This window comes from Heterodontus francisci, chromosome 10, assembly GCF_036365525.1.
Source record: "Heterodontus francisci isolate sHetFra1 chromosome 10, sHetFra1.hap1, whole genome shotgun sequence".
Lineage (NCBI taxonomy): Eukaryota > Metazoa > Chordata > Chondrichthyes > Heterodontiformes > Heterodontidae > Heterodontus > Heterodontus francisci.
The window spans coordinates 49,007,687-49,020,468 of NC_090380.1; the positions used below are offsets into that span (position 1 = coordinate 49,007,687).

The window sequence follows — 12,782 nt, forward strand, 5'->3', positions numbered from 1 at the left end:
TTTTTTTAAGGATGTAACTAGTCGGGTAGATAAAGGGGAACCAGCAGATGTAGTATTCGTTACTACGCAAGATAAGGGCTCATGGAATTGGATGTAATATATTAGCCTGGATAGAGGATTGGTTAATAGACAGGAAGCAAACAGTAGGGATAAATGGGATATTTTCAAGTTGGCAGGTTGTGGAGCGCTGCAAGGATCAACTGGGGCTGGGGCCTCACCTATTTACAATTTACATTAATGACGTAGATGAAGAGATCAAGAGTAATGTATCTAAGTTTGCTGATGATACAAAGCGAGGCAGGAATATAAGCTGTAAGGAGGACACAAAGACAGACAGGTTAGTTAGATGAGTGAGAAACAAGGTAGCAGATGAAGTATAATCTGGGATAAAAACAAGAAATGCTGGAACCACTAAGCAGGTCTGGCAGCATCTGTGAAAAGAGAAGCAGAGTTAACGTTTCGGGTCAGTGACCCTTCTTCGGAACTGACAAATATTAGAAAAGTCACAGGTTATAAGCAAGTGAGGTGGGGGTGGGGCAAGAGATAACAAAGGAGGCCTAGATTGGACCAGGCCACATAGCTGACCAAAAGGTCACGGAGCAAAGGCAAACAATATGTTAATGGTGTGTTGAAAGACAAAGCATTAGTACAGATTAGGTGTTAATACACTGAATATTGAACAGCAGCAAGTGCAATCCTGAAAAGTATAATCTGGGGATGTGTGAGGTTATTCACTTTGGTAATAAGAATAGAAAAACAGAATTTTTTAAAACAAAAAATTGTAAATGTTGATGTTGAGGGGCTCTTGGGTGTCCTCGTATAAGGAACACAAAGTTAGCATGCAGATACAGCAAGCAATTGGAATGTAGGCCTTTATTGTGAGGGAATTGGAGTACAAGAACAAGGAAGTCTTACTACAATTGTACAGGGCTTTGGTGAAACCATACCTGGAATACTGTGTACAGTTTTGGTCTCCATATCTAAGAAAGGATATACTTGCCTTGGAGGTGGTACAGCAAAGGTTCATTAGATTGGTTACTGGGAGAGAGGGGTTGTCCTGTGATGAGAGGCTGAGTAAATTGATTCTGATTCACAAATGCAAAAGCATCTGGTTCTGGAGGCTTCCTATACTTGGCTGAAGTTTGAGTACTATACAAGGAATGGTCTGGCTAGTCTGGCAGTCCTTTTTGTGACAAGGAAACTACTGTGCTGAAACAAGTTGCTTCCAGACATGGGTGGCCTGGGAGGGCTCCCTCTGGGAATCGAGCATGATTGGGAGAATGAAGAGACGCCATGCAAAGGACAAGCTCTTGAATGGACTGGTAGGTGGGTGTGGGTGCTGGGAGGGAAGGAAGGCACTCAGTAGGATACCAAATCTATGGATGATCTTCAGGGCCCAATTATCTTTCACCTCCATAAACTTGAACTCATCCAAACTCTGCTGGCTATATACTAATATATCAGACTTTTTACATCATAAACAATCCATTGCCTAAACTGATGTAATTTGAATTACATAAATCAAATTTTTAATTTAATTATTTAATCTGCATTTTTACTCCTTTAACATGTATTGTTATTTCAATTTCGTGAAGAAGCCTGTTTATAAGAATATATACTTCCATTTGCACTCAAAGGCAACTGATTAAAGTTCTGATTCTAAAAATCACCAATTAGTTAAAGCAATTAGATGTACTGAAGGTGGCTGCAAACACCCAGTCTGGTCTTTCGCATGCCAGTGCAAAGGGCAATACTGAATCGTTTGCAATCAGTTTCAGTCAGAAGTGCCAGGTTGATAATCCTTCAGTCTTCTCCTGAAGTCCCCACCAGTGCAGATGCCAGTCTTCAGCCAATTCAATTCATTCCACATGACAAAGAATTAGCTTAGTGCCCCGGACATAGCGAATGGCACCAGTCCTGACAACATCCTGGCTATTGGGCTGAAAACCTGCTTTTGAATTAGCTGCATCACTAACTAATCTATTTCAGCACATTTATAACAGCTGCATCTACCCTACAATGTGGAAAGTTGGGATATACAGCCCACAAAAAGCAAGACAAATCCATCCCATCAATTACTAACCCATCAGTCTACTCTTAATCATCAGCAAATTGCTGGAAAGAGTCATCAACAGTGCTATCAAATAGCACTCACCAATAACCTTTCACTGATGCTTAGTTTGGTTCTGCCAGGACAAATGCAGCAAATAAATGTAAACTGAAACCAAGAAACGCCCCAATAGAATAAAGCATTGGCTTACCTCACGGGTTTGAAAAGCAACAGCCTCTAATGCAGCAAATGCAATATGATTTCTATTTGTATACTGGGTGAGGCCACATATTATTCTGCAGAGCAAATAAGTGGAAAAACATTTAAGTAAATTTGAACAGATATGATTTGCATAGTGCAAAAGACTTCAATATTCCATGTTTTAGAAGAAATCATTATTCAATAGCTTTATTAACAGTTAACAATGCAGCCTGTTTCCCACATGAAACAACATATTTTGAAATGTTGAACAATTTCCACCTCTTTACACAGTCACTTCTACTTAGCCACTACAAAACTGCAGTTTGGATGCAACAAACTATTCTAGCAACAGAACCAATTGTGTGCATTTCTATAGCACAGTTCATGACTGAAAATACATCTGAAATAGTGGACTCTGAGCAGGAGGCAAAGAAAGGAAAATGGAGAGGAAACGAGAACACAAGGCTAAAGTAGACAGCTAAAGCATACTTGCGATTAATCCACCAATGATTCGTGAGATTTAATTTTTAATATTCTTGTATTTGAACAACATTTAACAAGAGTTTTGGCAAAATCATGGTGATTTTGCTAGCCACTGTTGCTCTAGTATTCCTGTGTTTTTAAGTATTGTCAATTTGCTTATTCAAAAGACACAGATTTAAGAGATCACTGTTGACACTACAAAATATAACCAATGTATATTATATAATTTTGCCCATTGGAGGTGAAAAAAAATATGGGTGCAAACATCTTGCGTGTTTCAAAAACAACTTATAGTAAGCAAGTCATCTATTACCTGCTCATTTTGACACTTCTGAATTTAGTAAAAAGTATTTCACACGATTGAAATTAGTTTAACAAGAAGTTAGTTACAGGTTATAATTAATACAATGATGAAGTGCTATTCAGACTTAATCTGTGAATGAACACAACATGTAAATCTGATTTAATATATTTTTAGTCCTCAAAAAAGTGTGAATGCTTATAAAGGATGCAGAAATAACAATTCAAAATTATGTGGAAGTTCAGGATCAGAAAATAATCCATTATCAGACAAATACAACAGATGAGTACCACCACACAATGGTTCAATAGTTATTGTCCATGTAAACAGCCAGCTTTTCAGAAATCATGATATTGTATTTGCAATAAATACTGCTGCGGTATACTGAAACCAGTAATAACTAGTTATGTTTTTTGACAAGGGTGTAAAAAATAAATCTCTTACCCTCTTGCAGTAGGATCCCAATAAGGTGCATATAACCCTGAGAAGGCTGGAACAAAATAGCACCCATAAGAGGAACCCACAGAAGCAGCAAGCTTCTCTGAAAAACAAAATACAATAAAAAGGTTAGAGCAATGATTCACATTTACCAAAATCAAAAATAATACAACTCTAATCAAAAGGAGGTTTAATAATTACTGTCTACTGGAAGGTAATGGTAGAGCTCTGTGATCCTCAGTTCTGGGACAATTTAATACCTTTTATTTACTGTACTGCTATCCATATGAAACACTCCATCCCCCTCAAAGATTACTGTTAACATCAAGCTGAGGCAAGCAACTATGAATATGACAATTGCACATTTTCCTTCTGTAGCAACAAAAATTTAACTTGTCTAGTGTGGTAAGATTTTCTAACATGGAACAATATAAATTTACAGCACAGGACTAAGCCGTTCAGCTCAATGGTTTGGATTTTGCAGTCAAAAATAACAGCTTTGGTTTACTGGCCAGGATTTAAACATAGGCGGTTGGGAGCTGGCCACCGACTGAGAAGTTGGCGGTGAAACCGCTTTCGTCTCGTCTATGGACCCGAATTTTGTGGGTCCCCGGGCTTCAATTGCTCTGAGGCAGGACTTCCACCCGCTTGAGGTAGGAAGTTCTGCCTAATGGAGCTGCCGGTCAATCAGCGGGCAGGCAGTTCCTAGTCCCAGCTGCGCCATCAGGAGTGATGGCCACTGCTGGGACTGCAGCCCAGCTAGGTGAAGATGCTGGGGAGCCTGGAAGGCAGGTAAGTTTCGGTTGCCTTGCCGGGGGCAATCAGTTGGGCCCTGGCGAGGCAAGGGTGGTCGGTTGTGTGGATGGGGGCGTGTTGGGTGTTGGGGTAGTGGGGGTGGCCCTCCATCAGGCACAGGGTTCCGATCATGAGGGCCCCCCACCTCCAGGATGTTTCAGAGCTGCCAGCATTCATCAGGCGGGTTTTCTTGGGTCTAGGACGTCCGCTTGCCACACGTAAAATCCACTTAAGAGCCTTGATTGGCCTGGGGCGGGTGGGCTGTTTTTCGCCACCGCTGCGCGTAAAGTGGCGGCAGAGGCAGGAGCGGGTTGGGAAGGGCTCCCGGAGCCTCCTGCTTAATTTTACGTCACCCACCCCGCCACCATCCTGCTCTTTGGGGGTGGAGTAAAATTCAATCCACTGTTATTTCACCAAGAGACTCGCCATTGAAACACATAGAACATTTAAAGTTGTTGTACTTTATTTATTTATTTATTTATTTATTTAGAGATACAGCACTGAAACAGGCCCTTCGACCCACCCAGTCTGTGCCGACCAACAACCACCCATTTATACTAATCCTACATTAACCCCATATTCTCTACCACATCCCCACCATTCTCCTACCACCTAACTACACTGGGGGCAATTTACAATGGCCAATTTACCTATCAACCTGCAAGTCTTTGGCTGTGGGAGGAAACCGGAGCACCCGGCGAAAACCCACGCAGACACAGGGAGAACTTGCAAACTCCGCACAGGCAGTACCCAGAACTGAACCCAGGTCACTGGAGCTGTGAGGCTTCAGTGCTAACCACTGCGCCACTGTGCCACCACTGTATTTGCCCACTAGAAACCCACTAAACTCAAGAAAAATGTTAAAAGTTTATCCATTCTGGTCTTGGTGGACTTTTAACAGAATGATAACTCCTACTTACTGTTAAACAACCTCTGTAGCAGTGAAAATTAACTTTTACAAATATGGAGTCTTATTCCTTCAAATGTTTTTCTTTGACTTATTCTTTATCTTTTGTCTCTCTCTTAATCCCATCTTTATTGCATTGTCTGTACATGATAACACATTGAATAACTCTTTTAACTTACACTTCCTGGTCTAGACTCTGCATGCATCAGTAAGAATTTTTCAATCTGATTGGTTAAGGAGACACAACACTTTTTGCCTGTTCACAAGGGCCCCTATAAAGGGCTTTGGATTTTTAAATAGTGCAACTTCCAGTGTAAAAGCCCAATACAAAGTCTGTGGTTAAGTGCAAGTGTAATGAATATTTGGTGGTGTTCAACTGCAGCTAACTGCGAAATCCGGGCCATTGTGTCTGCATCAGATATTTGCTAAAGTGATCCAAAATGTATCCCATTTCCCTGCTTTCTCCCCATATCATCCTCTGCTTCAAACATTATCCAAAAGTTGCTTAAAAGATGCCAAGCTCTCTATCTCAATCACTCCCTGTAGTAAAACAACACCATGCTCCAACTCGCTCCATAAAACCATACAGCACAGACGAAGGCCCTTTGGCCAATCGTGTCTGTGCCAGCTCTTTAGCGGACCTATCCAATTATTGCCTTTTGCTTGCTCTTGCCCCTTAGCCCTGCAAGTTATTTTTCTCCCTTCAGATATATATCCAATTCTTTCTATTAATACTGTTGAATCAGCTTCTGCCATCCTTTCAGGCAGTGCTTTCCAAATCACAACAACCGGCTGCTTAAAAAAAAGTTTCTTCACATTGCCTCTTGTTCTTTTGCCAATTATCTTAAATTTGAGTCCACTGGTTACCGACCGACCTGCCATTTAAAATGTTTTCTCTTTATTTACCCTATGAAAATCATTTGCTATTTTGGGCATGCCATCAAATTTCTTTTTAAGCTTCACTGCTCGAAGGAGGATCCCAGTTTCTCCAGTCTCTCCATATAACTGAATTCTCTCATATCCTGATATTATTCTAGTAAATTTCTTCTGCATCCTCTCCAAAGCTTTGACATCCTTCCTAAAGTGTGGTGCCCAGAATGGAACACAATATTCCAGCGGAGGAATAACCAGTGTTTTGTAAATGTTTGACATGTGCCTAGTGGTGTTGGTTGAATGGTAAGTGTTAGCCAGAATGAAGGAAGAACCACCAATGCAGAGGAGACTGCATTGTGAACAGCGAATGCAGTACACTAAAATGATGGCACAAATAAATTGCTGCTCCACCCGGAAGGAGTGTATGGGGCCCTGGATATGGGAAGGGAGGAGGTAAAAGGGCAGGTATGGCATCTTCTCCAGTGACATAGAAGGTGCCATAGGAAAGAGAGGGGCTGTTGGGGGTAATTGAAGGCCAGTTGTTAGAGGCTACGGTCCCTTTGGAATAATTAAAAGGGAGGGGAACATGTGTTTGGCAGAGCCATCATGCTGACAGTGGCCTTCCATTGCCTTCACCTCTGCAGCCAGATCTTTGGCCAGGTGTTTTCCCCCCAACCCCCTGCACAACAGACCCTTTTTTCTCATCTTCAAAATTCTCATTCCAGTTAAACCCCTCCTTCTGACCACTTACCTTCCCTAGATCTTTTCATCAAGAATTGTAGGCGTGACGTTGACCATTGCAATTTCTCTGCTTCCCTCACTCACTCTAACCCATCTCCTTCTGAACTTGCAGCACTGTGTTCTCTCACGTTCAGCTCGAACATTCTCATTCAAACTCCTTCCAAGAGTAGTGTTGCTGTTGTTTGACAAAACGACCTCCATCGAGCAGAGACCAAATACCAACTCTCCAACATCGCCTCCTACCTTCCCTTGGACCATGACCCCACCAGGAAACACAAACCCATCATTTCCAGTACTGCAAATGACCTCATCTCCTCTGGAGACCGTCCCTCCATGGCCTTCAACCTTATAGCCCCCATCCCTGCACAGCTCACCTACTCCCCAAGATCCACAAACAGGACTTCCCTAGTAACCCATTATTACAGCCTCTTTTTCTCTCATCTTGAACTGGAAAATCTCATCAACTTTTTGTACAATTTCCACTCTTCCCTTGTCTTCACATGGTCCAACTCCAACTCTTCCCTTCCTTCGCTTCTCTATCTCCATTTCTGGATTTGGGCTGTTGACTAATATCCACTATAAGCCCAGTGACTCCCACAGCTACCTTGACTACACTTCCTCCCACCCTGCTTTGTGCAAAGGCTCTATTCCATTCTCCTAGTTTCTCTGTCTTTGTTGCATCTGTTCTAAAAATGTCAGCTTCCATATCAGTGCTTCTGCAATATCTTCCTTTTGCTTTAACTAAGTATGCCCCTTGACATTGTTGACAGGACCCTCGAACGTGTCCATTTCCTGATCTTCTCCTCTCACACCTTCCCCTCCTTCCCAGAACCACAATAGGAATCCCCTTCCACCCCAACAGCCTTCACATTCAACAGATTACTTTCGCTATTTCCATCATCTCCAACATGATTCCAACACCAAACCCATCTTCCCCTGTCCTCCCAGGATTCCGAAGGGGCCATTCCCTCCATAACACCTCGATCCACTCCTCAATCAACCACAAAACAACCTCTCCTTCCCATGGCACCTTTCCATGCAACCAGAGGAGAAGCAATACTTGCCCTTTTACTTCCTCCCTTCCCACCGTTCAGGGCCACAAGCACCCCTTCCTGGTGAAACAGCGATTTATGCATACTTTTTTCAGTTTAACATATTGTATACGCTGCTCACGATGCAGGCTCCTCTACACTGTGGAGACCAAACGCAGGATGGGTGACCACTTTGCCGAATATCTCTGTTCAGTTCACAAACGTGACCCTGAGCTTCTGGTTGCCTGTCATTTTAATTCTCTGACCTACTCCCATTCTGATCTCTGTCCTCGGCCTACATTGTTCCAATAAAGTTCAGCGTAGTTCAAGTAACAACATCTCAACTTACAATAGGCACGTTACAGCCTTTTGGACTTAACATGGAGTTCAACAATTTCAGACCATAAATTCTGCCCCCATTTTTTCCCAGATAATGCTTTTGACAATTCTGATGTTCCAATTTGCATCTCATCTCATCTCGACTCATGTTTTGTTTCTTTACCTGTCTCATTACCATCTCTTTCAGCCTTGCATCATCATCCCTTTTGTCACTTAATCTCTCCCGCCTTTCACCTTGCCTTTTGTTCTTCCTCTCCCACTGCTGCCTTACTTTGCCCCTCTACTTGTTTGATTACTGTTATATCTCTAACATTTTCCAGTTTTGATGAAAGATCATCGACTTGAAACGTTAACTCTGTTTCTCTCTCCACAAATGCCGCTTGACCTACTCAGTATTTCCAGCATTTTTCTTTGATATCCAGGATCCACCATATTTTGCTTTTAAATCTGCGAATCCTTGCTGTAGACCTCTAAACTACTGGAAACAGTCTACTTTATCTACCCTGTCTTATTCTTTCATAATCTTAAACACTTCTATATGATTACCCTGTAATCTGTGTCACTGATGAAAATGTTCTAATTTTTCAAGTCTTTCTTCATATGTATATCCAAAATATTCTAATCATGTTGCATTGTACCCTCTTTAAAGCCTTAATATCCGTCCTACACTGTACAGCCCAATATTGTCAACAGTACACTAATCGAGACCTTAAGGTTTTAAGTAGGCTTATCATTATATTTTTGGCTTTTATATTCCATGCCCCATGATAAAATGTAGAATTCCATTAGCTTCTTTTTAAAAGAAACAGCTTCACCAACCCAAGGTGCTGCCTTTAATGTGCTGTGAGCTTGTCCCCCAATCCCTCTGCTCTTCAACAGCACTGAGCCTACTTCTTCTTACAATATGTTAACTGCTATTTTCTTTTTACCAAAATGCATCACCTTAGAGTTGCTAATACTGAATTCCATCTGCCACTTATTAGCCCATTCTCATCTTATCAACACCCCTTTACAGCTTCTTTTGATCTTCTAAATGATTATCCATGTCTCCGAGAAGCGGCTCCAGAACTGAATCCTTTGGCTCACTATTACCCACTTCTAACCATTCTGAAAAACTGCCCTCATCTCCTACGCTCATTATTTTCCTCCCAAACCAATTTTTCAACCAGTTTGTTATCACTCCTTCCTCATTCCAGTAACCTTAGTTTTCTATAGTAATCCCCTCTTTGCTACTAAACAAAGGTTTTCCTAAAATCCATGTACGCTATATTGTCACACGTACAAGAAGTGCGATGATGAAAAATTATGGACTAAAATTGAAAAGTTATAAAAATTGACCATCTTTTTTTTAAAAAATGGACCTTTCTTTTAAAAAGTGAACAATGTGCTCCAAAATGGCCACCGAACATTAACAGACTGGGCCTTTGTAATTTTAAACTGTCTGATGGGACAAAGGAATACCTTCAAAGCTAAGAGGTGTCAATTGCACCCATCCTGAAATCTTTCCAAATTGAATGGGTTCTCCTGAAACAAAGAAGGTGTGAAGTGGAAACATCATAATCAGATTATTCTCATCCTGGCCATTGCGTGATCACCATGGGGGAAAAGACCAAATTGTTTCCGACCATGAGATGATATGACAAACATTTTACCTTAAAATAGCAGCCCTCGAAGAAACAGAGACACATACAGAAGGGACATATCCTGCTGTAGAATTCTATATCTACACTTATACAGTATTGAATTAGGAATAATCCACTGTCTTCAACTGAACTTTCAGCCAAGAGGGAAACCTATAAACAACTCAGGCCTGCAACCAATGAGAACTTGACTTCCAGAGAATTCAACAGGTTTGATTGTCCCCCTGAAACCTACCCCCCCCCCCCACTTATCACTGCTTACCCCTTTTCCTTTCTATCAGTCTCTTTGTGCGCATGTGTGTGTGTGAGCACACGCACGCGAGTGGATGCAGTTGCGACATTTTCGGGTTATGGAAGGCATTTTGATCAATAAATAATTGATTTTCTGTTTTAAACCTACAAGAAAACCTGTCACTGTCTGTTTATTTGACAAAAACACAAAAGGGATTAAACCCCAATAACAAAACAGACTTGATGTGGTTAGGTGGGAGTTGAACAGTGGGACCCACCCAAACCCCTCACCACGTGGCCATAACTATATTCACTTCATTTCCTCCATCTACCACATCATCTCCTCAAAAAATTATATGAAGTTTGTCAAACATGATTGCCACTTTTGATATTTCTAATGTTTTTCTCTTTGTGGTAATTTCATCCTTTGTGAAAGGATCTACCCAAAGATACTAAACTAACTGGCCTTAATTACTCAGATTAGCTATGACTCTCATTTTGAAAATGAGTACATCAGTCACTCTTCAATCATCCATTCCATCTTCTTTAATTTTAATTGATTGCTATTCTCTTTCTTTATCCATGGAACCCTAAAATTACCAGTTGTTCCTTTTTTGAAGTGGAATATAGTTATATTATAGTTAGTACTTTTGCAATCATTTGTTAAAAAACAGTCCACTATTCTTCCACAGTCCTATGTGCCAATTTTGGCTTCTGTCTCACTTCAGCGAGCGTGCTCCTTTGTCTTTCTAAAACTGCTATAATCTCATGTACTGTTCCAGTTTTTTTTCTGACCTTTTCCCCTTTCTATCGGTCTCCATTGTGGTCACTAATCCAAAGATGCTTATGTACATTTACCTAATCTATTTCATTACTTGTATCTAGATCTGGCAACACAACTAAATAATGTAAAAAGCATTTATTTATCTTTGAGATCCAACCACATTGACTTTGTCTGCACCTCTTTCTTGTCTATATTGTTCCTCTTGACAGCTTGTATTCTCTCTTTTGGCAATAATGAGCCTGCACCTTCTTTATCCCTCCCAATCATAATGGCTGAGATCTTGCTGTACGAATAACAGCACAGTTGTTAGTAGTCCCTTTATCACAGGTTAAAACTAACAGCAATATCTGGTGTCTGCACATGCTTGGTAAAACACAGATATCTGGAAGTTGCTGTTAGTGATACCATGCTCCTCCACAGGCTGCGCTGCTGCAGTCTTTGCTGATTGAATTGCACAGTGATCACTGTAATAGCATGAACCTAGGCTAACTATCCAATATTCTTGCACTAAAGACAGATGGAAAGTTAGGGCTCAGTCAGTAAGGATTAACTGAGTTTTTAAATGGTGTAATAGGTGATAATTACTTATGAACAACCTCCCTGGCCCTGAAAAATTAACTTTACAAGTGGAGTCTCATTCGCTCAGAAGAAAATTAATGTTGTAGTTTTAAAAAAAGTTTGTTTTTTCTCTTTAATCTTTCTCTTAATCCCCTGCATATGTCCCAATAATTATTTTGCTTCCTGTACAAAGACTTAATATAATTTACATTTCCTATTTTTTACTTCCTGCTTTGTACTCTGTGTATCTCAGTGAATATTCTTCAATTTGGTTGGTGAGAGCCTCTCTGCTGCATGTCCTGCTCACAAATGCCACAAATCACCTGTAGAGGACACTGGACTGGTAATTACACCCGAAAACTAGCAGTCTCCATGGACAAGCCTGCAAAAAGTCTTTGGTCAAATGTAAGCTAGGTGAATGGGAAAACTGTTCCTTAGTCACCCACAGCAATATTCAATATGTTCCATTCTTGGCCAATTACCACATAAACAGACTGCCACATTTTAGTACAAAAGCTTATGACCTGTATCAGACAAAACACTCACACTATATTGTCATTTGTCTTATACAGGTGTTTATATATATTACTTGCTGCTTAAATGTAGTATTGCATCAGAATCTGTGAAGCATCCTGTAAAATCTATGGAACCTAATCAGCCCTGAGGGTGTACCTACACCACATGGACTGCAGCGAGAAATTAGGGATTGGCAATAAACGTTGGCCTCGCCAGCGATGCCCACATCCCATGAACAAATTTTTTAAAATCCTACCCAGACAAACGGCATGAACATTTTTTCCCACTGATGGTTCTAAGATCATAATCCAGTTTCATGTAAAACATGGTCCATTGCATAAAACTGGTAACCACACTCCAAAAGGCCATAAGGATATGGGAAATGCAATACGTGCACAGGTGCAGTAGAGAGATTTGTTTCTGAGGTTGGCATTAAGTTACCTTGCTGGGGAAAGAGTTTCCATATTTGACTCAAGAAGTCCTCAATGCTGACCCTGGTAACCCAAATCCCCCAAAAAACTGTTTCAATTACCAGTATTTACATCCCAGAGCTTATCCAAATAAAAAATGTTCTTGAAATATCTCAGAAGACATTACTTCACAGTTTTAGCCACTGCATTTCAATCCTAGTACAAATACAAATTTGCACTTACATAATTGCTTTAATGCAGTTAAACTCCCAAGGCACTTCACAGAAATGAAGAGAAGGGACAAAAAATAAACAGCTAGCAGGATTTAGGGAAAAAAAGGTGCCTGAAGGTATGTTTTGAGTATGAAAATATGTAGCAAGGTGAAGGAGTTTTAGAAGAGGGTTCCAGGGTGCAGGATCATGTAGATGAAGTTCTGCCTGAGGAGTGGGGGAAATGAATACACAGTTGGTGCTATCATGGCAAA

The 12,782-nt window shown here is 40.8% G+C and overlaps 1 protein-coding gene across 1 annotated transcript in view; it reads right to left on the reverse strand.

Annotated features, from left to right (window-relative positions):
• gk (glycerol kinase) overlaps positions 1-12,782 on the reverse strand; it is a 146,642-nt gene that overhangs the window by 33,222 nt on the left and 100,638 nt on the right. Inside the window, exons 14-15 of the mRNA XM_068040567.1 lie at positions 3,480-3,576; positions 2,262-2,346 (exon numbers count right to left, since the gene is read on the reverse strand). Of these exons, the coding sequence (XP_067896668.1) occupies positions 2,262-2,346; positions 3,480-3,576 (182 nt within the window). The remainder of the gene's footprint in view (positions 1-2,261; positions 2,347-3,479; positions 3,577-12,782) is intronic.